Raw genomic sequence first — 26,043 nt, forward strand, 5'->3', positions numbered from 1 at the left:
ATCTTAAACACATGTCCAATTATAACCATCCTTCACTCCTATTGAGTAAAAGGTGGTCAACTCCCACCATAGTGTTGACTGATCCCCTTCCCCCCAGCGCTCTCTTCCCAGTTGCCCCCTTCCCCCAGCACTCTCTCTTCCCAGTTGTCCCTTCCCCTGATGATGTCCCTTCCTCTTCTGTGACCAACTTGATTTCCTGTTTTTATGCAATGGTGGGAGAGCAGAGAGAAGAGGCCCCACAAGGCCAGTACTACCGGGAGACCTTGCACAAAATGAGTGAGGTCCCTGCCCCAATCTAACCCAACCCGCCCATTGCTTTAACACGCCTCTGGGGCACTGGAAACATTCTCGGCCACGGAGTTTTAAGAGCTGGGGTTGGAAGGACTTCTGAAGTGTGAAGGCCAAGGTCAGCTTCTAAAAAGAGGAGCTAGTGGAGTTGTAGATAAAGGTCAGGAAGCATGGTGGGAGGAATTTCTTCTGGTGGGATGGGTCAAAGAGCAGAGACAGGGAGTTTCTGTGTCTGTTAAAAACTGCCCAGTCACATAATGGAGAGACCCTTGCCATCCCATACATCAATCTGGGCGGGAAACCTGTACTCAAGCCACAGATGTGAACATTCCCACTGCAAGGAAACAAGGGAGCAATCAAAGAACTGTGTTTGCAGACCAACAGGAATGGGTTTGTCTGCTGGTGTGTGATGGGAATGATATTACATTGCGGACGGCCTCTTCAAAAGCTGCACTTTGTCCTCCTGATGGTGAAGGTGGGGAGGAGCTCAGTGGACTCGCCATCGCCCCCTACCGTGCAGGTGAGCAGCACATTTGCGAGACGGCACTCGCTCCGTCGCCGGTTCGAGATTGACAGCCGCCGGTGAAGTTGCCAGCGCTTCGGACCCGCACCTCGGGATGTCTTGCTGCGGCCAGTACCAAGTGAGTATGACCCGCTGAAACCGCCCTGTTGCCGGAAGGCCCCGCTAACCTTGCTCTGCTTGATTTGCTCCAGTGTTTGCTTAATATATCAATGTCTAAACCGGGAGGGAAATGATAGTTAAATCATGGTCTTGAGCTCAAGTTCATTGCGGAGAGCGACTCCCCGCCGCCGGAACTGATTTCCGATCCCACGGTGTACTGAACTACAGCAAGTTCACGGGGTCAGGATTTCGCTGGCAATTACTCGGTCTTTATTTTAATGAGCTTGGATCCGCCCAGGGGGTGAATGAAGAGCCGATCATACGGTCAAGTGCACGCTTTAATGAGGGGCTGTGGGTGGGGGCGAGTTCAACACGGCCGCTCTGGGTCGCTTCAACGTTGGCAGAAATTGTTTCCTCGCATAATGTTTATTTGCATGTGATTTGCCTTGGTTTAGTACAAACTGTGCACACTTAGCAGAGAGGTCAGTAACTAAGGGGTCAAAACTCTTTCGCTCAGGAATGAGTCAGACTTGGAACACCTGAAAACCTGGGGGGTGGGGGCGAAACTATTGGCTCTTTGAGGTGACGGTTTACCGGGGCAAGCGAGAGCTGGAACTCTCGGCCAACGGCAGTGCCTGTTGCAGGAATCTATCCCAAGGCATGCCCCATATTGCACTCCGTTTTTAATGGCTCACTTACACTTTGTACGGGTTGCAGAGACCACCGGGAGGAACACTTTCAGGACAACCCAGTGTGGGCATGAAGGGCCTCCAGTGCTCTGAACTGCCTTGGTATTGGTTTATTATTGTCAGTTGTACCGAGGTACAGTGAAAAACTTGTCTTGCATACCGTTTGTACATATCAATTCATTACACGGTACAGTTACATTGAGTTAGTACAGAGTGCATTGGGGTAGTACAGGTAAAAACAATAACAGTAAAGTGTCACAGCTACAGAGAGTGCATTGCAGGTAGACAATAAGGTGTAAGGTCATAACAAAGTAGATCATGAGGTCAAGAGTCCATCTCATCGTATAAGGGAACCGTTCTATAGTCTTATCACAGTGGGATAGAAGCTGACCTTGAGTCTGGTGATATGTGCCCTCAGGCTCCTGTATCTTCTACCTGATGGGAGAGGAGAGAAGAGAGGGTGGGTGGGGTCACACTCTGGCCTCCGGGCAAAGAAGGTTGCAGGGGCAGAGCCTCGAGTACAGAAATCTAGACTTTCCTCTGGTACGGTGCCCAGGGAGTGTTGCACTGTTGAAGCTGCTGTCATTCAAATGAGATGTTAAATTGAATCTCTGTCTACTCCGCAAGATGGATGTAAATGATCCAAAGGCACTAATCTGAAGGATGAGGGCATTTACCATGATGTCTGGCCAATATTTATGCTTCAAACAACATGAGACCCGGTCATCACTGCATGCTCTTAGTGAGCGCCGACTATCCTCCGGTTGTCTCTCCTGTTTCCTCCATCACTGCGGTGACTTTGTCCATAAGGTATTTTATGGCTGTAAAGTGTTTTGGGCTGAATGGAGGTTGTGAAAGGTGCTTTACAACCACCAATCTGACGTCTCTTTTAATAGAAGCAGGGCAATGAAAGTATGGGATTTTCCAGGGATTGCTTTCAATTTAATTTGAAGATTTTTGCAGAGGTTTCTTGAAAGCCTCTTCATTGATTGAGGAGGGTGGAGACTAATCAGCTTTATTCATGGAGGTAGGTAATTTGGGGCTTGCTTTCAGCACCACTGCCCCTAATTGTGCTGCTCTACTCACGCCCATCAGTGTGAGGTGCTCATGCACATCTTAAGGCATTCATTAACTTCTGCACCTTTCCCATCCTTCAGTTCCTATGCCAGCTTCTTCCTCTAGCATCTTCCTTTAGTTTCTGTAGGTCTTCCCATGTGACCCACTTCCCACTCTCTTGATCCTGTCCCCACAAAACTGTTTGCCATCCAGTTTCCATTCCAGCCTCTTCAAGCTAGTTAACATTCTGAGTGGTTGACTCTCCTTCAGACACAGTTGTCTCTTTCCAAATAATTGTCCTCACCATCCTGTCCAACAACTGTTTATTTTAAGGTCTCTGCGAACCTCCATCCAAAATCTAACTCCACCGCTGCCCTAGAATTTTTGAACGTGTTCTCACATTCTAACTCTATGCCTATTGTTCCAACAAATCTCTGCTCGAATCCCTCTGACCTTACTTCCATCGTTGCAGGGGAGCTGACTCATCGTGAATGACTTCCTCTGTGTGCTCGTGCGACACTCTCCCTTCCCGTTCATCTCAACCTCTCTGCTGTCTTTAACCTATTGGCCAGTCCATGGGCATCCATCATTTTCCCTCTGTGGTCCAGCTCAGAGTAATATAGATATCTTTTTATTAGTCACGTGTACATTGAAACACACAGTGAAATGCATCTTTTGCCTAGAATGTTCTGGGGGCAGCCTGCAAGTGTCGCTACGCTTCTGGCGCCACCATAGCATGCCCACAACATCCTAACCTGTACGTCTTTGGAATGTGGGAGGAAACCCACACAGACACTGGGGGAACGTACAAACTCCTTACAGGCAGTAGCCGGAACTGAACCCGGGTCGCTGGCGCTGTAAAGCGTTCCGCTAACCGCTACACTACCATGCCTGCCCTGCTGACTTCCATCTAGAGCAACTGCAGCAATGGTCTACCTTGCCGTCCTAGTATTGTTACTCTTGGAGGTCCCTCAGGATCTATCCCTAGGTCCCCATTCCCATCCTCATCACATATTGCCCTTCAGGCATCATCTGTCAACCTGGGCTGGTGTACGCAGATGACACCAAGCTCCACATCTCGGCTCCTCCAATGCCTGCCTGTTGGTGTACTGCCAATGCCAGAGACCCTGCCACTTCCCCCATTAAACTCAGGGGGAGGAACTAAAGCCACATGCAGTTTGCACCATCAGTTTTGCTTTTGTCTTGTGGTAATCTGAATTCTTTGACCAGACTCTTGAATTTCTGCTGCACAAAGCGATCAATGATTTGGCTGAGGGAATCAAATGTAATATTTTCCAACTTTGCCGCTGACACTAAACTAAGTGAAATGTGAGTCATGACGAGGGTGCAAAGCTCGAAGGGAATACAGGTAAGCAGAATGGGCATAACATACAGGGCATAAAATGGTAGGTGGGGCACAAGGTGGGAAAATGGGAGGTTATCCACTTTGGTAAAGAACAGAAAAGGTGAAAGACTGGGAAGTGTTGATGTTCAAGGAGAATTGTATGTGATATTGAAAGCTAGCATGAAAGTGAGCAGGTATGTTGGCCTGTATTGCAAGATGTTTTGAGTGTGGCAGTAACAACATCTTACTACAATTATATACGGTTTTGGTGAGACCACACCTGGAGTATTGTGCACACGTTTAGTTTCCTTGCCTAAAAATGGAAGTACTTGGTATAGGAGTACAGCAAAGATTCACCAGGCTGGTTCCTGGGATGGCACATCTATCATACGAGGAGAAACTGTGTCAGTTAGACCTCTGTTCCCTAGTGTTTGGGCGAGAGGTGACCTCACTGAAATGTACAAAATTCTTAGAGTGCTCAGCAGGGTAGTTATCAGGAGAATGTTTCCCCTAACTGAGGGGTCGCAGACTCAAAGTAGGGAGTAGACGACTTGGGACTGGAATGAGGAGAAATGTCTTTGCTCAGAGGTGATGAATCTACCCTGGAGGGTTGTGGAGGCACAGAACCGAGATCAATAGCTTTCTGGATATTAAGGGATCTGAGAGCTATGGGGATATGGCAGGACGTGATGATGAGATTGAAGATCAACTATGATCTTATTGACGGCAGAGCACACTGAAGGGGCTGAGTGCCTACTCTTTCTCCTATGCCTTATGTTTGTAAGACGCCTGTTTTCACTTTTGCGGCAACACAAGAGACTGCAGATGCTGGAATCTGAAGCAACAAACAATCTGCTGGAGGAACTCAGCGGATCGAGCAGCATCTGTGGGAGGAACTGTCAGGACTGATGCAATCTGGCAGATTGTTTGCTGCTCCACTTTTGTGGCATTGGGTCATCTTCAGCTGTGACCCGCATTGTTTAAGAAGTCAGACAGTTGGTGCATCACTCACTAGGGTCCCAGATGCCCAGCAATCAGGACACATTGTCAGCAACTTTAAAGGCAAAATGGTATGGAAGTGAAGAATGAAGGAAAGTGCCTGTTGTGGGGTGCCCTGTTCCAGTGAAATGTCAGCATTGCGTGGCAGAGAGTGCCTGGTCTTAGAGGTAATGCTTTCTTACACTTAGCCTATACTGACTTTCTGTTATACCCCTACAGTTTAAAAAGAAATGGTATTTTCTTTCACTTTTCTGAATCATGGCCAGTCTCTGCCACATTGCCCACATTTCATTAGAGCAGGGCACCTCACAACAGACAGGCACTTTCCTTAAGTCTTCAGTTTAAAGTTGCTAATACAGAGAATCAAAGAGAACATGCCTGTTGAACAAACATAAGCAGGAGCCACAAACAGTCTGCTGGAGGAACTCGGTGAGTCTGTGGGAGGAAAGGAATTGTCGACTACATCAGGACTCAGGGCTTCAATGTGGGACCACCCAGTTCCGATGTAGGGTTTCAACCTGAAATGCATCAATAATTCTTTGTCCACACTGATCAGTGAGGACCCATCCATATTAATCCCATATTCCAGCACTTGGCCAGTAGCCTTCTATTCCTAGGCGATCATCCACACACTCTTAAATGTTGTCGGTGACTTTGTTGCCACCACTCTCTCCAGCAGTTTATTCCAGGTGCTCACCTCTCTCTGGGTGAATCCTCTCTAAATCTCTTGTACCTCACCTTCTAGCTTTATGTACCTCTGATATGGGGAATAGTTTCCTGCAGTCTACCCTATCTGTACTGCTCATAATTTCATATATCTCAGTCAGGTCCAGGGGAGAAAAGTCCTAGCCTCTCGTAACTGAAACACTTCATCCCAGGAAACATCCCGGTGAATATCTGCACACTTTCCAGTACTATCACATCTTCCAGAAAGATGTAACCAGAACTGCACATGGTACTCCAGCTGTCTGAACAATGTTTTATAAAGTTGGAGCATAACCTCCCTGGAAAAACAACAACATGCTGGAGGAACTCAGTAGACCAGGCAGCATCCATGGAGAAAAACAGATGGTCAATATTTTGAGTCAGGATCCTTCTTCAGGACTTCCCTTCTCTTGTATTCATTGCCCTGACTAATGAAGAAGTGTAACATCCCCACTGACTCCGGCCCACAACCACTCAAAGTGAAGAAGAAGCATTTGGAATGGTATTGAGGAACTCAAGGTCGTGCATTGGGACCACCCAGAAGCCCTGTGTAAATGGTGGAAGGAGCAGACCACCTCACAAAGTATTCACTCACCCGCCCTATCAGCCCCTCTTGTGGCAAATATCCCATTTGCCGCCTTAACCATGTTATCTACCTGTGCTGCCACCCTCAAGGATCTTTAGACTTGTACACCAAGGTCACTCTGTTCCTCAATACTCCCTAGGACCTTACCATTCATGGTGTATGTTCGAATCTCATTGGTACTCCCAAAATGCATCACCTCACATTTATCTGGGTTAAACTCCATCGGCTATTTCTCAGCCCATTTCACTGAAACATAGATATCACCCTGTAGCCAAAGACTACCCTCCACACAATTAACAACTCCATCAATCTTTATCCCATCTGCAAACTTACTGATCACACCTCCCACATTCACATCCAACTCATTCATGTATATTACATACAGCAATGGTCCCAGCACCGACCCCTATGGAACACCACTAGCCACAGGCATCCGATCACAAAAAACAACTCATTTATCACCCTCTCTCTCCTATTGCCAAGCCAATTTTGGATCCAGTCTGCCAACTTGCCCTGGATCCCATGGGCCCTAACCTTTTGGACCAGTCACCCATACGGGAGACCTTGTCGTGGGCCTTACTGAAGTCCATGTAAACCACATCTATTGCACTACCTTCATCAATGCACTTTGTTAGTACTTCAAAAAAAAATAATCAATCAGATTGGTCAGACAGGATCTGCCCGACAAAGCCATGCTGGCTATCTCAGATTAGTCCCTGCCTTTCCAAGTGATCATAAATCCTGTCCCTCAGAAATTTTTCCAATAATTTCTCTACTACTGACGTTAGGCTCACAGGTCTGTAGTTACCCTGCTCTTCTTGAATCCTCCAATCATCTGGTACCTCATTTGTGGCCAGTGAAGATTTAAAAATCTCAGTCAGAGCCCCAGCAATCTCTTCCATAGCATCCTGGGATAAATCTCAAGTGACCTTGAGCATTTAGCAAGTAACTGGAGCCTTCTAGGTTAATTTGTTCTCAAACTATAATGGCTTTCCAACGTCATCAACCATAACGATGTGTTATCAGGCACATTTTGGAAAGTTGGATTATGGACACAACACAGATTTACAGAGAATCTGAAAGCTTTATCTTCTTAGGCAGTCCCTCAGAACATAGAACACTACAGCACAGTACAGGCCCTTCGGCTCACAATGTTGTGCAGACATTTTATCCTGCTCTAAGATCTATCTAACCCTTCCTTCCCACATAGCCCCCTATTTATCTATCATTCATGTGTCTCTCTAAGAGTCTCTTAAATGTTCCTAACGTACCTGCTGCCACAACCTCTACTGGCAGTGCGTTCCACGCACCCACCACTCTCTGTGTAAAATAACAACTTACCCCTGACATCCCCCTTATACCTTCCTCCAATCACCTTAAAATTATGTCCCCTCATGTTAGCCATTGTCGCACTGGGAAAAAGTCTCTGACTGTCTCAGGATGGAGAATAACTTGCCTCCACTCTGATTTGTGGTGACTGGTGAGGCCAATGTGGGAACCGCAAGAGGGGCTGATAGGGCGGGTGAGTGAATACTTTGTGAGGTGGTCTGCTCCTTCCACCATTTACACAGGGCTTCTGGGTGGTCCCAATGCATGACCTTGAGTTCCTCAATACCGTCCCAAATGCTTCATCTCCACTTTGAGTGTTCATGGGCCCGAGTCAGTGAGGATGTTACACTTCTTCAAGGAGGCTCTGTCCACACCTTTACTCTGTCCGATTGGTAATCTCCTCCCTTGACAGAGCTCAGAATGCAGTGTCTCTGTCAGGAGGCTGGTGTTGGCATGGGAATAAGGAGGCGTTGACCGAGAGTAATTCAGGGCATTGTTGCTGGGGTTGTTGGCACAGGAGAGGATGCTGACATTGGTTCACTTATCCTTACAGTGAAGGTGAAGGATTCTGGGTCAGGTATGTGGCTAGAGCTGAGGGTCAGGAACGTGGGCTGGGTCTGCAACCAGTGGTGAGATTTTGTAAACGTGGGCTGGGCATGCGGTCAGAGGCAGGGATCCAGAATGTGGGTCAGGTATGTGACAGCAGTGAGGGTGTCAGAATATGGGCAGACTTTGACCGGAGCCTTGGATCTCCTAATTAATCTATGTTTGCGAAATCTTCCAAAGCTTGCAATAAACCCAAATGCTCTGAATGCCAAACAAAACGGTAATTTTCACTCATTAGAATGGCTTGAATTTTTTGTTTTTTGGTTCTACTTTTTGTTCCTTTTTTTTAACAGTTAAGTGTTTAACAGAATCTTTTTCCAGTTATGAGTAAAATTGTGTATAGTTACTATCAAGCGCAACTAAATTGAAATCTGTAATGATTGCAGCATTCAAGGATGGTTCAGTCTGGTTTATTATTATTGTCACATGTACCAAGATACATTGAAAAACAGTTTGTTTGCATGCTGTCCTGGCAGATCATGTCATTCATAAGTACATTGAGGTAGTAAAAAAAAATGAGAGTGTAGAATATAGTGTAGCAGCTGCAGAGAAAGTGCAGGTAAACAAATAAAGTGCAAGGGCCATGATAAGGTAGATTGGAAGATCAAGAATTCATCTTTGGCATATGAGAGGTCTGATAACAGTGGGATAGAAACTGTACCTGAGTATGGTGGTACGTGATCTCAGGGTTTTGTATCTTCTGCCAGATGGGAGTGGGAGAAGAGAGAATGACCGGGGTGGGAGGGGTCCTTGATTATGTTGGCTGCTTTCCCAAGGCAGCAGGAAGTGCAGATTGAGTCAGTGGAGGGGAGGCTGGTTTGTGTGAGGGATTATTCACAACTAATCAGTTAATTAAAAGTTATCGATGTTTACCATGTCACCACTGTCACTCCGCTGTACAACTCACAAACAAACAGAGTTAATCAGTAGTAATTATGCTCATTTTGAAAAGCCTGTGTAGTGTTCTTGAAGATAAGATATCTTTATTAGTCACATGTACATCAAAACACACAGTGAAATACATCCTTTGCGTCGAGTGTTCTGGGGGCAGCCCACAAATGTCGCCATGCTTCTGGCGCCAAAATAGCATGCCCACAACTTCCTAACCCATATGTCTTTAGAATGTGGGAGGAAACTGGAGCACCTGGAGGAAACCCACGCAGACATGGGGAGAACATACAAACTCCTTACAGACAGCAGCGGGAATTGAACCCGGGTCACTGGCGCTGTAATAGCGTTACGCTACCCGCTACACTACCGTGCCTGCCTCATAAATGACTAAAAGTGTAAGTTCTGTGTGGTTGGTACTTAATAGCAGCACAGAGTTCTATCAATGAAGGAAAATACTAAAGGTGGTGTTTGGGAGAGGTAGAGGTGGTGTGGTGGTTATTTTTTGTTTATCAGTTTGAGCAGAAAAATTCACATTGGCCAATACATGGCAAATGCAGATAAAAGTGACTTTATTATGAAAAATAGAAAGATAGAGCAGTATTTATATGATTAAAGCAAAACTGCAGTGGCAGCAAGCAGTTAAGAAGGCAAATGGTATGTTGGCCTTCATTGCAGGATGTCTTACCCATGCTTGGAGTATTGTCTTCAGCTTGGATTTCAGTGCCTGAGAAAGGACACATTTCCCATAAAGGGAGTGCAGTGAAGGTTCACCAGACTGATTCCTGAGATGGTGTGACTGAGAAGAGATTGGTATTGGTTTATCATTGTCACATGTACCAAGATACAGTGAAAAGCTTTTGTTTACAATCTACCCAGACAGATCATTCCATACATCAGTGCATTGAGGTAGTACAAAGGAAAACAAAACACAGAATATAGTGTTACAGTTACAGAGAAAGTGCAGTGCAGGTAGACAATAAACTGCAAGGGCCACGACGAGGTAGATTGGGAAATCAAGAGTTCACCTTTTAGTGTATGAGAGGTCTGTGCAAGAGTCTGATAACCGCAGGCTTTTTATTTCAGGTGTCTGCTACTGACGAGCCTCGCAGAGAATGGCGGCCACAGATCTACAGAAGGTGCACGGATGTCCTCTGGCTTGTAATCTTTTTTCTCTTCTGGGTTGGAATGGTGAGTGTGTTGCAGTCAGAACAAGGAGGAAATATTACATTGATTAACCAAAAGATGCAGCCTGGCTTGAGTAAATGGAGTGGTCACTGAAAACACATGACTTAATCTCCTGAGTTTAAAACCTTCCCACATGATAGTTTCAACACAATCTTTGAATGCACAACTGGTAAGCCAGTAGCTTTGTAGTACATTATTAAACTACAATAACTGCCTCCAAACACTTTGTTGAACTATGGCCTTGACAATAGCCTGGAGTTGTGGGGCTTATGAGTACTTTGTCTGCGGGTTCTCTGTCCTGTGTGTCCTCTAAGCCACATATCTGCCAAGAGACTGGGTGTTGAAGAGAAGTCTGATGTACACCATGGGTGATCTGACAGGTCCCTGGTTATGGAGCTGGCAGATGAGATGTAGTGACTAGTGAATGTATTTGGGAAGAAGAGAGAAAGCTGGAGTTGTGTGCCTTTCTTGGAAATAACCATTTATTGAAAGAATCCAAGATGGGGCTGAATTCACTACAGTTTAGCAACACAATGACCACTTTGATCACTTTGCACTAAAATGGGCTTTGTTTTGTTCTAATTGTGTTCTTTGTTGTAAAAATTGTGTATAATTTATGTTCAATTTATGTTTTTCTTGTGAACGCTGCTATATGATTCTATGTGCCTGTGATGCTGCTGCAAGTAAGTTTTTCATTGCACCTGTGCATACATGTACTTGCGCATTCGACAATAAGCTCGACTTTTGTCTTTGATTAGATAAGATAAGATTTCTTTATTAGTCACATCGAAACACACAGTGAAATACATCTTTTTTGCATAGTGTTCTGGGGGCAGCCCACAAATGTCGCCACGCTTCCAGCGCCAACATAACACACCCACAACTTCCTAACCTGTATGTCTTTGGAATGTGGCTGCCTGGGGCAGTGGTGGGGGCAGGTACATTGGTCAAATTCAAGAGATTACTAGATAAGCATATGGAGGAATTTAAAATAGAGGGATATGTAGGAGGAAGGGGTTAGATAGTCTTAGGCAAGGTTTAAAGATCGGCACAACATTGTGGGCTGAAGGGCCTGTATTGTGCTGTACTGTTCTATGTTCTAAACCGGAGCACCCAGAGGAAACCCACGCAGACATGGGGAGAACGTACAAACTCCTTACAGACACTGGCCGGATTTGAACCCAGGTCGCTGTCGCTGTAAAGCGTTACGCTAACCACTACACTACCGTGACTTTGAATTGGGCTGGCTGATGGCCAATGTTTTCTAGGGACACTTGCATTGGACTTGGTAGTAATGGCGCACCAATGCTCAGGAGGGAGTGGCTGGATGCATTTCACATCTGGCCCCTTTTTTTTTCTCCTCTTTTTTTTCTTAATTTGTTTTATTTGTCATTCAGAGCATTTGGGTTATTCCAAGCTTCAGTCCCTCGGGGTTGAGGACAACTTGCTTCCATTCTGGTTCTGTGGGTTCTGGCATTGCTGGTGGGGCTATCATGTGACCTGCAGACTCAGCCACAGGTGGAGCAGAAAGTGCTGGACAGTGAAGGAGGTGGGAAGTCAGGGTTTGTCCTGCACTCCTTCCACTATTTCTGCTTGACCTCCATATGGTCCCATCATACAGTCTAGAGATGCACGATGCCTTCCTGGATGCTCCTCCTCCTGAGCTGCCTTTGGCCAGAGATTCAGATGTATATTCGAACTGGTGTATAGATAGCAAGACCATTCATTTAAAATAGGGTCACTGAGCTTATGAAAAAAGTAAATACTTGAATTATTTGAATTAATTATTTTTCAGCATTTAATGTGATTTTAATTTTTTTAATTTGTCTTCTTGAATATTGGAGGCATTTAGACATTGTTGAAAAGCCTTTAACAGCCGACGAGTGGTCAAGGACAATGAGGGTGTTCTGGGAATGGAACTCAATCTCAGGATGTACCACTCGAGACCTGGCAGACACGGTGGTGTAGCAGTTTGCGTAATACTATTACAGTGCCAGCAACCCGGGTTCAATTCCCGCCGCTGTCTGTAAGGGGTGTGTACGTTCTCCCCGTGCCTGTGTGGGTTTCCTCCGGGTGTTCTGGTCTCCTCCCACATTCCAAAGACGTAAAGGTATGGAAGTGGTGGGCATGCTATGTTGGCGTCGGAAACGTGGTGACACTTGCGGGCTGCCCCCAGAACACTCCACGCAAAAGATGCTTTTCACTGTGTGTTTTGATGAACATGTGACCAGTAAGGATCTTTCTCGCTCTCTCTCTCTCGCTCTCTCTCTCTCCACCATCAGAACCCACTCTGCCTTGTGGGGCACCTGTCAGCTAGTTCCACCCTCGGGTTGAGAGGCAGACAGACCTACCGCTCCTCCACCCATCCCTGATCATTGTCAATCTGGACCGGTGGATAGCTTTCATTTTCCTTGTTAGTTAATTTCCCTATTAAGTGATGGTCCTTTCCCATATTTGAGTGTTCCTATGGGAATCACTTATGCATTTCTCTCCATTGAATTTCATCTTTCTTATCTCTGCCTGATTTCCTACAAGTCTTTTTGTAGTTATAGAGAGAACGTGTGGAAACAGGCCCCTCAGCTCAGAGTCTGCAACAACCATCACGCACTCATTTTTTCTACACTAATCCTAACCTAACCCATTTTATTCCCTCCACATTTCCATCAACTTCATTTCCCCCCTCCAGATTCTACCACTCACCTACACACTAGGGGCAATTTACCTCGGCTAACTAACCTACCAACCCACACATCTTTGGGACATGGGAAGAAGCCGGAGCACTTTGAGGAAACCCAGGCTGCCACAGGGATAACAATGCAAGCTCCACACAGACAGCACCAGAGGTCGGGATTGAACTTGAATCATCGGAGCTGTGAGTAGCAACTCTGCTAGCTGCACCACTGTGCTGCCCTGAGTTTATACTTGACAGATTTGTATTCTGCCTTCTTTAATGCCTTTGATTCATCTGCAGACACGGTTACACCTCATTGTCAAGTTATAGGTAAAGGATGTTTGACAGATGGCACCTGGGAGATTGCATTGGCTGCTGCCATAGCTACACCACAGTGGTCATTTGCTTGGTGGTTTCCATCTTTGTAACTGCTTCCACTCATTCTAGTTTCCATTAATTCCAGGACCACCCCTTCCAAGGAAGCTGCGTCACAAACCTTATTGAAATCCAAAGTAGATCACAGCTGTTGCTTTCATCCAGTCATCATTGAATGCCAGATTGAGAAGATGCCCCTTCATGAGCTTGCATTGCCCATTTATTTATGTCCAGGTCATATCACTAAGTAGGCACCATTACTTTACCCAAAATAGACAATAAACTTGTTGGCCTGTCGCTTCCTGAATGATGTGGTTTAAAAAAGAGCCTTTCTCTAATTTCAAAGAAAATGGAGGTGTTCCTAAAAACATCTCCAGTTGTCACTGATTTGGGTCTTTAATACTATTCCCTAGTTCCTATTAAATCTCTCCCCTCTCTGCTTAAACCATAGCTGGTGACCAAAACCGAATACAATATTCCAAATGTGGCCTCACCAACACCCCATAAAACTGCACCATAACAACCCAACTTCTATACTCAATGTTCTTCCATTATTGGGGTAAGATTTAACCTAACATTTCCAGATCATTAGTCAAGGAGTCTGGATTACTTTTCTGGTAATGTATCCACCAAGTTGGTGGTCTCAGGAACTTGGTCAGTCTGAAAATGTCTCAATAAAATAACAGCTGGCCTTTATTAAAACTTTATCATTTTATGCTTGGCATTCATAAAATTCATTTTCCCAGAAGTTAGGTAAGAGAACGTATGAGCATTGTGGCACAATAATTATGAAATAAGAATTTTCAAACCATTATTTTAAGCCTTGCTTCCTGGTAGAAGTCCTCATATCATTAGGCGTAAGTAAATAACTGATGAAATAACTTGGTATTGGGAGATTTTTCTTTTTATTGTTATTTAGAAATCCCACCACATGCACCAAGTTTGTTGTCTGTGTGTTCTCTGGACAGGAATGTCTTCACGGAGATCACTACATATAATGTGTAACATCTTCTTCAATAACTTTTTCTTCAATATCTAATGGTTCCAGGCATTTTCTGGGGCAGATCTTGACAGTACCAGAAGTCTTACAAAGCTGAACAATTCTCCCATTGATTTGATGTTGCCTCCCATTGTTGTTTACTAACATTTTGAAATTTTAAGAATACTGTGATCATTGAAAAGATCATTTTACTACATGATTATCCTTAACAATGAACTTGGAACCAGTGATGTTCATAATGTCATTGGTTTTTCATTGATAGTGCATATTAAAACATAATGGACATTCAGCACTGGGGTGGTTGGCAGCATTGAAGTTTTTATATTTTCTTCACGATGTATTCAAGATGAAGCCAGAGAAAGGGTCACATTTTATTGATTACCCTCAGTTCCCTGAGCACATATGTTTATGTTGATCTGTCTGTTTTTAAAAAAGTTGCAAACTTACCCACGATGGAAACAATGTTAGCTATTGCTATTTCTCATCTGGCAATTCCCTCCTGAAACATACAGGAGCCTTTTTCATCTGTGCAGGCTGACCTGTAAGAGTCTTAGAGTCCCAATGCATTATATATGCCTCACCCTATGGGACTCAACATAAATGACTTTACCAATGGTTTTCTCCTTATGCTTCAGTTCCTTCAGTGGTTCAGTCTGAGTAGGCCAAATCAAGGCACTGTTTCCATGGGAAGAACGTAGAACATTACAGCACAGTACAGGCCCTTTGGCCCACAATGTTGTGCTGTCATTTTATCCTGCTCTAAGATCTATCTAACCCTTCCCTCCCACATAGCCCTCCCATTTCTCTATCATTCATGTGTCTATACCTAAGAGTCTCTTCAATGTCCCTAATGTATCTGCCCCCACAATCTCTGCCGGCAGTGCGTTCCATGCACCCACCACTCTCTGTGTTTTAAAAAAAAACTTACCTCTGACATCCCCCTTATACCCTCCTCCAATCACCTTATTATGCCCCCTCGTGTTAGCCATTGTCGCACGGGGAAAAAGTCTCTAACTGTCCACTCGATCTATGCCTCTTATCATCTTGTACACCTCTATCAAGTCACCTCTCATCCTCCTCCTCTCCAAAGAGAAAAGCCCTAGCTCACTCAGCCTATCCTAATATGACATGGTCTCCAATCCAGGCAGCATCCAGGGAAGGGTTCAAGACTCAGTTCACTTTAGAACTCCCTGCATGCTTGCCCAGTTGTTGCAGTCCAAAGTAACCTTCTCTGCTGTTAAATTCATGGTTGAGTCCAACCATGGAGCACTGACGTTGCTGAGGATTGTGTCTGGCTGATTTATGGACCATGCAGTAAAAGTAAGGTTGGGTAGGTGTTTGAATTACCTTTAACTAAGTGTAAAAAAAATCTCAAGATATATTGCAGATTAGGAACCATCCTGGAGAGAAGAACAGATTTAATATTTCTGGTCAATGACTTTCTGGTCAGAATTAATTTTATTCTGGTTGGTATTTTAGTCTTATTGCTTACTAAGAATTTAAATTGATTTCAAATTAATTTTTAAAAATATTTCTAACAGTTTTTGTTTCTCTATTAGAGACATTAAAAACAAATTCCATCAGGTGCCACAGGTCAGGGGCCTCAGGATCTGAAACCTGAAGTCTATAAGTCTCAGAGGCTGCTCTGCCTCGCAGGTTTTTCCTGGGTGAGGAAGATCAGATTGCTTGGCCTTCCATATTCAGGAGAGAGAAGTGCAGTTAGGATTGGTGACCAGTGTAACCTGGCCCAGCTTTACGCCCATCCCTAAAGAAATCACTAGCAGATCCTCTACTGCCCCCACAACCTCAGTACTATCTGCCCTTCTCCTTAATGAGATTCCATCACCCCACCTCCATGCAGGGCTAGCCATTTTGTGGACTGTTCATGCATTTAAGATCTTGCCATGTCTTGTCACAAACTTCTAAAGGCTTGGTGCTTTATGAAGATAATTTATGGCTTATCTATTCTTGTGGCTGTATATAAAACAAAACACAACTCTTTTTGAGCCTACTGCACCAGGTTGTAGGTTGTAGAGCAGAAACGAGGGTGGAGTTAAACAGGCTTGCTACTTGGACTGTCTGAATAGTTTAAGACAGAACTGAAATTCACCTCTTTTCTCTTGTCCCCAAAATGTTAGGTGCGTAAATGTGCTAAGAGAGTTTGACAAAATGTTTGCAAAGAGAGAAGGTTGTGTTGGTCAATTCAAAAGACAAGCAAGGCTGGAATTTTGTAGGCAGTCACCTGACTTGAGGTATGTGAACTATTTGAAGAATGAAAGTTAAAGGTGACTAATTCACCTTCACTTCATTTCTACACCCTGATCTGTGCCTCGACCTGCAGTTTCAACTCCCATTTCTGTGCTTTACTTTCATCACAGAAACTTACTGTAGGGAAGGGGCTGTTCACCCCATCTTCTCTGTACTGGTTCTTTTGAACACTGCACCTTTCTTTCTCCACAGTCCTGAGAATACTTCAGTTTCCACTCTGTGACCAATTCCCCATTGAAAGTTGCAACTGAATCTGTTTCCACCAGCCTTTAATGCATTCCAGATCATAAAGGCTCACTGATTTAAAAAAAATAAACTGTCCTCATCTCCCCAAGTTCTTAATGTTAGTGCTGATCTTAGTTGGGACTTATCCATTGACTTCATCAGGTTGGAGCTAAGGTTTAAAACAGGAGGGATCTGCTAATTGTGTTTTGGCTGTTGGCCCTTCCACACCCCAGACTTTCTGACTGTCAACGTTGTTTGAATGCTTGTGAGGATCTCCGGGGTGTTCACAAACACTTAAAAGTGCCAAGGAGTATTTTAAAACAAAATCCTCACTTTCAACTAAATTAATTTTAAATAAATGTACCTCACCTGAAACCTGCATCTCTTGCTCAAAGCTGTTCCACTCCCTTGAAATGAATAGAGTTGCTCAGGCTGTGTCAGGTCCAACCTGGGCAGATTTAACGGTGTGATGACTGGGGGACGTTGGCGCTCCATTGCTGGGCTCCCTTGTCCGATGTTAGAATGACAGCTGTGATGACCTATCAGTAAATTTGGGATGACTTGGTCCCTATTATGTTCCAATAATAATGTGGTATATTTGTATCAATATGTACTTAATTCACTTGCACCGTCACTGTAGTGTAGTGGTTAGCACAACGCTTTACAGCGCCAGCGACCCGGGTTCAAATCTGGCCACTATCTGTAAGGAGTTTGTACGTTCTCCCCATGTCTGCGTGGGTTTCCTCCGCGTGCTCCGGTTTCCTCCCACATTCCAAAGACGTATGGGTTAGGAAGTTGTGGGCGTGCTATGTTGGCGCCAAAAGTGTGGCGACACTAGCGGGCTGCCCCCAGAACACTCTATGCAAAAGGTGCATTTCACTGTGTGTTTCGATGTACATGTGACTAATAAAGATATCTTAATGGTAATGAGTACAGAGAATAAGGTGTGCCCCATAATCCAATATTAATTGATTGGTATATTATTGTCACATGTACCAAATTACATTGAAAAGCATTTGTTTGGATGCCATCCAGGCATCATGCCTTACATAAGTACATTGAGGTAGTAAAAAGAAAAACAGAATGCAGAGTATAGTGTTGCAGTTACAGAGAAAGTGCAGCGCAAGTAGACAAATAAAGTACAAGGGCCACAATGGGGTAGATTGGGAGATCCAGAGTTAACCTTTTAGCACATGAGATCTCCGTCCAAGAGTCTGATAACAGCAGGATAGAAGCTGTCCTTGAGTCTGGTGGCATGTGCTCTCAAGCGTTTTGTATCTTCTGCCCGACGAGAAAAGGGAGAAGAGAGAATGAGTGCGGTGGGAGGGGTCTGTGATTATGTTGGCTGCTTTCCCAAGGCAGTAGGAAGTGTAGATGGAGTCAACGGAGGGTAGGATGCTTTGTACGACGGAATGGGCTGCATTCACAACTCTCTGCAATTTCTTGTGGTCTTAGGAGCATTAGGAGTGAGACTGGTTGTTTGAAAGCAAATGATCACAGATTCTGCAGATGCTGGAATCTGGAGCAACACACACAAAGTGCTGGAGGAACTCAGCAGGTCAGGCAGCATCGACAGAGGAAAATAAACAATCGACGTTTTGGGTCGATGACAACATTTTCCAGTTTTGTAATTCAATTCTTATTCCTGGACATACATTAAGGCACCAAAGTAAATTTCCACAATATATTTGCATACTCACACTTGCACTCATGGTTATGTGTGCAAGGAGTGGCCCCTTAATCACCTTAGAAAGAATGTGAGATTCTGGAGACACACCCACATATTCCTTCTTTAACAGTAAGGACCATAAGCAAGTACTCCTCCAAAAAAATTTGAATTTTGTCATACGGCCTGCTCAGACTTGCATTCACCTTTGCACAAACACTCACAAACACACAGCTGTGCCTGCCCCTACTTGCAAAACACGCAAGTGAAATTTCTGGAGTAAAAGCAGGAAGTTCTAGAAATACTCAGCAAGTCAGGCGACTGTGGGAAGAGAACAGTCTTTGTGTTGCAGGCCAAAAACTTTACCAAAACAGAATTTCTGGGTTGCTTTGTGCAAGTTTCTTTGCCGGCTATGTTTCTGGCAAACCTTTTGATACTTGTTAAGCAATGTTATTGTTGAGTCATGCTGGTTTTGTTTCCAACCTTTTGGCAGCTTTGTCATGCTGATATCATATGTGGCATTGCCAGCAGTCATTGTTTACTTACAAGGCTTGATCTTGTGCCCCAATGAGGATGCTTAAGCACAACTCGAGGGTGTTAATATACAAAGCAGGAGCAACTGAAACTTTTGCAAATCACAGCTTTGAGTCATTTGCAAGATCTGGCAGTTCCTGGTGCACAACCACCAGGAGCTGCTTCTCATGCACAATATTTCAAGAGCAGGATCCAGGACAATATTCCAACCTCTGCCAACACCAGAATCAGACTGAATGCTCAATTATTCAGTTGCTGTTCATGAGACTTACTGGCTGCTGCCTTTATCTACATTGGCTGCAAAGCTGTTTTTATTGCCTTGAGGATATAAAAGGCTCTCCATAAACCTAATCTATTTCTTTCTTCTTTCAAATTTCTGATCACTGATTGTCTTTTGCCTTTTTTTGTCTTTTTTGCATTGATATGATATTCAGCACTATTAAACAGGAGTCTAATGGATGTAGAAAATACAAAAGTATTGGTTTATTATTGTCACTTGTACTAAGGTACAATGAAAAGCTTGTCTTACAAACCGATCGTACAGGTCAATTCATTACACAGTGCAGCTACATTGAGTCAGTACAAAGTGCATTGATGTAATACAGGTAAAAACAATAACAGTACAGAGTAAAGTGTCACAGCTACAGAGAAAGTGCAGTGCAATAAGGTGCAAGGTCACAACAAGGTAGATCGTGAGGTTAGAGTCCATCTCATCATATAAGGGAACCGTTCAATAGTCTTATCACAGTGGGGTAGAAGATGTCCTTAAGCCTGGTGGTATGTGCCCTCAGGCTCCTGTATCTTCTACCTGATGGAAGAGAAGAGAAGAGAGAATGACCTGGGTGGGTGGGGTCTTTGATTGTGCCGGCTGCTTCACCAAGACAGTGAGAGGTAAAGACAGAGTCCAAGGAGGGGAGGCTGGTGTCCGTGACGCGCTGGGCTGTGTCCACAACTCTCTGCAGTTTCTTGCGGTCCTGGGCAGAGCAGTTGCTGTACCAAGCCGTGATACATCCTGATAGGATGCTTTCTATGGTGCATCTGTAAAAGTTGGTGAGAGTCAAAGGGGACAAACCAAATTTCTTTGGCCTCCTGAGGAAGTAGAGGCGCTGATGAACTTTCTTGGCCGAGGCTTCTATGTGATTTGACCAGGACAGGCTGTTGGTGATGTTCACTCCCAGGAACTTGAAGCTGTCAACCCTCTTGACCACAGCACCATTGATGTAGACAGATGCATGTACACCGCCCCCTTTCCTGAAGTCAATGACCAGCTCTTTTGTTTTGTTGACATTGAGGGCAAGGTTGTTGTCATGACACCATTCCTCTGTCTCCTTCCTGTACTCTGACTCATTGCTGTTTGAGATACAGCCTACAACGGTGGTATCATCTGCAAACTTGTAGATGGAGTTAGAGCAGAATCTGGCCACACAGTCATGAGTGTATAGGGAGTAGAGTAGAGGGCTGAGGATGCAGCCTTGTGGGGCACCAGTGTTGAGAATAATCGTGCCGGAGGGATTGCTGCCTATCCTCACTGATTGCGGTCTGTTTGTTAGAAAGTCAAGGATCCAGTTACAGAAGGAGATGTTGAGTCCTAGGTCTCAGAGTTTGATGACAAGCTTACTTGAAATTATTGTATTGAAGACAGAGCTGTAGTCAATAAACAATAGTCTAACGTAGGTGGCTTTACTGTCCAGATGCTCCAGAGCTGAGTGTAAGGCTAGGGAGATGGCATCTGCTGTAGACCTGTTTCGGCCGTAGGCGAATTACAATGGGTCCAGGTTGTCTGGTAGGCTAGAGATGATGCGTGCCATGACCAACCTCTCAAAGCACTTCATGATGGTGGATGTCAGAGCCACTGGTCGGTAGTCATTGAGGCACGTTACCTTGCTTTTCTTCGGTATCGGGATGATGGTGGTCTTCTTAAAACAGGTGGGAACCTGAGCTTGAAGCAGGGAGAAGTTAACTATGTCCGCAAATACTTCTGTCAGCTGATCAGCATAAGATCTGAGCACACGGCCAGGGACACGATCTGGGCCAGGTGTTTTCCTCGTGTTCACTCTCCGGAAGACTGATCTTACATCCTCCACTGTGATCACAGGTTCAGCTGCATTGGTGGCTGTCAGGGTGGATGGTGATGCGTTAAGTTCATCCGGAAGGGATGTGCTGTTGTTAGCTATGCAGCCCGACTTTGTCTTGTAACCTGTTATGGCATGTAAACCCTGCCATAACTGACGGCTGGTCAGGGACTCTATTTTGAGTTGGTATTGCCTCTTGGCATCCCTGATAGCTTTCCGAAGGTCATACCTCAATTTCTTGTACAGATCAGGATCACCAGATTTGTGTGCAGCAGTCCTCTCCTTCAGTAGGGAGTGGATCTCCCGGTTTATCCATGGTTTCCTGTTTGGGAACACCCGTATTGTGTTCTTTGGTACACAGTCCTCCACACACTTGCTGATAAAGTCTGTGATGGTGGTGGCATACTCATCAAGGCTGGCAGCTGAGTCTTTGAACATGGACCAGTCCACTGTCTCAAAGCGGTCACTTAGGAGCTCATCTGCTTCCTCAGACCAGCACTGCATGACTCTCCGTACCAGATCCTCCTGTTTCAGTTTCTGTTTGTATGCAGGGAGAAGGAGCGCAGCCTGGTGGTCTGATTTCCCAGAGTGAGGACAAAGGGTGGCTCGAAAGGCATCTTTGATTGTATAGCAGTGGTCGAGGGTGTTGGCGCCCTTGGTGGGGCAGGAGATGTGCTGATAGTATTTTGGTAACACACTCTTGAGGTTGGCCTGATTGAAGTCCCCTACGATGATGAAGAGGGCCTCCGGATATCCTCTCTCAAGTTTGTTGACCACGGAGTATAGCTCATTGAGTGCAGGCTTCATGTCCGTCTGTAGTGGGATGTAGACTGCCATCAGGATAGCTGAAGTGAACTCTCTTGGCAGATAGAACGGTTGACACTTCACCATTAGATATTCCAGGCTGGGTGAGCAGGAGCTCGGCAGGACCGTCACGTCCGAGCATCAGAAGCTATTGATTAAGAAGCAGATGCCTCCGCCTTTAACTTTGCCTGAGGACGCTGTACGGTCCACTCGATGGATTGAGAAGCCGTCAGGTTGAATAGCAGAGGCAGGCGAGGCAGGTGTGAGCCACATTTCAGTGAGACATAGTACACAACAGTCCCTCAGTTCTCTTTGGTAGGTCAGTCTTGCCCTTAGTTCATCAACTTTGTTCTCAGTGGACTGGACATTAGCTAGTAGTATGCTGGGGAGGGGGGTCTTGTATCCACGTTGCTTCAGCCTCACCTGCAGCCCAGCCCTCTTGCCTCGTTTCCGAGGTACGCGGCGACGACTCTTCGGTCCTGAAGTGGAGCTACCAGGCAAGTTATTGTTTAGGGTCAGACCTGTAAGACCTGGAGTGGATTCCCCTGGACTGGATGGTAAGTATCTTTTCCTTGCTAGACTTTGAAGACCTGGAGTGGATTCACCTTAGAGATCACTTCTGCTGTGCTGCTTTTAATCAGAGCAATCAAACGTTCACCCTACTGCCCTGCTATCTCCCATGGTCCTTTGTCTATTATTATTCGAGTATTTATCTTCTTTTAAAGAGACAGTTATCCAGCAGCATACAAGGGTCTCAACCCGAAACGTCGACTGTCCATTTCCCTCCATAGATGCTGCCTGACCTGCTGAGTTCCTCCAGCTTTTTGGGCAGGCACGGTAGTGTAGCGGTTAGAGTAACACTATTACAGCGCCAGTGACCCAGGTTCAATTCTGGTCACTGTCTGTAAGGAGCTTGTACGTTCTCCCTGTGTCTGTGTGGGTTTCCTCCGGGTGCTCTGGTTTCCTCCCACATTCCAAAGACGTACGGGTTAGGAAATTGTGGGCATGCTATGTTGGTACCAGAAGCGTGGCGACGCTTGCGGGCTGCCCCCAGAACACTCAATGCAAAAAGATGCATTTCACTGTGTCTTTCGATGTACATGTGACTCATAAAGGTATCTCATCTTTTGTGTGTTTATCCAGCAGCATTATTTGTTGATTCTAATCTCAAAAATTTCATTGACTGAGACAAAAAAACCTCTTCCTTTCTTTGTCAGGACTGTGGCCCTTGGGAACAGCCCTGCTTAAAGCTGTGAGGTTTCTGTTGCAAATGCAGCAATGCAGAGGATGAGATAAATATAATCCAAGCATTCAATTTTCATTTCAAAATATATCACAGTACTGTAGATTGTACTGCATTCATTTCAAAACCATAGATTCAGATTAGTTTATTGTCATGTATACCTGGGTGCAATGAAATTCCTTGCTCACGTGAAGCTCAGAGTAAACAGTATACATGGTAATAATAAATACAGTGACAAGCGCAAAACAATGGAATAGTGCAAAGACTCTAGAGCATGTGTAGTTTGTCATGTTCATTTTAAAATGTATGTGGATTGTGTTGTATTTGTTTTAAAACATCTTGGTATGGAATACATATTTATCATATTAATTTTAAAACATTAATTTGGAGCTCCTAAGTAGCCAGGTTCCTGCTGTGCCTCTTTACTGACGATGGACTGGCTGTGTTATCTCCCACCCAGGTGTTTATAGCTGGCTATGCTGTGACAGTTGGTGCTGCCGAAAGACTGATCTTTGGGTACGACAGCTATGGAAACACTTGTGGAAGGAAAAACTCGCCGATTAAGGGGGCCTTGCTGTCCGGACAAGACATGACCAGCAGGAAGTGGGTAACTTCTAACAGACATTCAGCATGTACAGGATATAGTTATGTGCACAAATATGGCAATTTAACAGGGATCACAGAGAACAGTACACCATAGGAACAGGCCCTTTGGCCCACGATGTCTGCACTAACCATGATGCCAAATTAAACTAAGCCTATCTGCCTGCATGTGATCCATATCCGTACATTCCCTGCATGTTCATGTGCCTGTCTGACTACCTCTTAAATGCCACTATCATGTCTGCTTCTACCACCACCCCTGGCAGTGCATTCCATGTACCTACCACTCCGTGTATTTAAAAAAACTGTAACCCGTACAACTCCTTTAAATTTTTCCCCTCTCACCTTAAACCTATGCCCTCTAGTATTTGGTATTTCCATCCCTGGGGGGGTGAAAACTCTGTCTACCCTATCTGTACCTCATAACTTTCTATATTTCTATCAGGTCACCCCTCAGCCTCTGGCGCTCCAGAGATAACAATCCAAGTCTGTCCATCCTCTCCTTATGGCTAATACTCTCTAATCCAGGCCACATCCTGGTGAACACAAGAGACTACAGATGCTGGAATCTGGAACAAAATACAAGATGTTGGATGAACTCAGTGGGTCAGGCAGCGTCTGTGGAGGGAAATGGACAGTCAATGTTTCAAGTTAAGACCCTTCATCTGGACACCAGATGAAGGGTCTCAACCTGAAACTTCAACTGTCCATTTGCCTCCATTGATGCTGCCTGACCCACTGAGTTCCCCAGCAAATTTGTTTTTAGCATCCTGGTGAATGTATTCTACACCCTCTCCAAAGCCTCCGCATCCTTCCTGTAATGGGGCGACCAGAACTGAACACAATACTCCAAATGCAGCCTAACCGAAGCTTTATACAGCTGCAGTGTGACTTCCTGACCTTTGTACTCAATGCCCTAGCCAATGAAGACAAGCATGCCATACACTTCCTTTACCACTTTATCTACTTATGTTGCCACTTTCAAGAAGCTATGGACTTGGAAAGTTATTCTTTACTTGAAAAATTATTGTTTAGAAACACTGTATTTAACAGTCCTGCAAACAGGATGGATAAGAAGTGCAGTATAGCATTCCCTCTGTACTGCTTTGAAATGTCAGTATGTATCCTGTGCTCAGGTTGTTTAGAGGGGTTTGACTATAAAGGGCACCATAGTGGTGCTGCTGGCTCATAGTTCCAGCGACCTGGCTTCAATTCCGACCTCTGGTGCTGTCTGTGTGTTGTTTGCCCGTTCTCCCTGTGACCACGTGGGTTTCTCCGAGGCCCTCCAATTTCCTCCCACATCCCGAAGACGTGTAGGTTGGTGGGTTAACTAGCCACTGTGACACCTAGTGTGCCTATGGATGGTAGAATCTGTTGAGGGAGTTGATGGGTATGTAGGGAGAATAAAATAGAATTAGTGTAAATGTGTGATTGATGGTCCGTATGGACTTGATGGGCCGAGGGTTTCTGTGCTGTATGACCCTGTGCCATATTACAGATAACAAAACGTTAAATTCCTTGAGATGTGGTGAGAGTAAATTTTAAGGTGATTGGAGGAAGGTATATAGGGGATGTCAGGGGTAAGTTTTTTACACAGAGAGTGGTAGGTGCGTGGAACGCACTGCCAGCAGCGGTTGTGGGGACATTTAAGAGACTCTTAGGTAGACACATGAATGATAGAAAAATGGAGGGCTATGTGGGAGGGAAGGGTTGGATAAATCTTACAGCAGGATAAAATGTCAGCACAACATGGTGGGCCGAAGGGCCTGTACTGTGCTATAGTGTTCTATGTACATTTGTTCCTTTGGCCGAAAACAGAACACTAAAACAAAAGTGTAAAGTGCTGGAAATCCTCAGCAGGTCAGGCAGCACCTGTGGAGAGAGAAACCAAGTTAATGTCTCGGGTTGATAGCCTTTCACTGACTGAAACTGCCCTCCAGTGACTCTGCTGGCAATGGCAGTTGAACCAAGAAAGCCCTTGGTTCCTGTGGACCGATTTGCCCTATCTGTGGACCACCGATCTACTCTGGCCCTCATATGTTCCCTGTCCTGTTGCCCCTGAACTAGGCCACTGAGATCCTAACCTTTAGATACCAGGCTGTTTAAAACTTGTGAAGCTTGTGCAGAGACTTGAGCAGTGCTTATGTGAGGATATAGCTGGTGTGACACAAGACACCATTACTGATGGGATTGGTTTGGGCCCAGTGGAACCAATTGCTTGGCTCACTGAATGCTGTACTAGCAAGCTCACTCGCTGACAAGCTAATCTGGATCCGGATTG

The 26,043-nt window shown here is 45.0% G+C and overlaps 1 protein-coding gene across 2 annotated transcripts in view; it reads left to right on the plus strand.

Annotated features, from left to right (window-relative positions):
• The first annotated feature begins 771 nt into the window (after positions 1-771).
• The window catches only part of LOC127568634 (choline transporter-like protein 3), a 77,112-nt gene continuing 51,840 nt past the window's right edge, over positions 772-26,043 (plus strand). The window contains exons 1-3 of one of the 2 annotated variants that reach the window (XM_052012613.1): positions 772-929; positions 10,200-10,304; positions 23,620-23,762. In XM_052012613.1, coding sequence (XP_051868573.1) covers positions 906-929; positions 10,200-10,304; positions 23,620-23,762 — 272 coding nt within the window. In that variant the 5' untranslated portion in view covers positions 772-905. The remainder of the gene's footprint in view (positions 930-10,199; positions 10,305-23,619; positions 23,763-26,043) is intronic. The other variant, XM_052012614.1, reaches the window with a different exon arrangement.

This window comes from Pristis pectinata, chromosome 3, assembly GCF_009764475.1.
Source record: "Pristis pectinata isolate sPriPec2 chromosome 3, sPriPec2.1.pri, whole genome shotgun sequence".
NCBI classification, from domain to species: Eukaryota; Metazoa; Chordata; class Chondrichthyes; order Rhinopristiformes; family Pristidae; genus Pristis; species Pristis pectinata.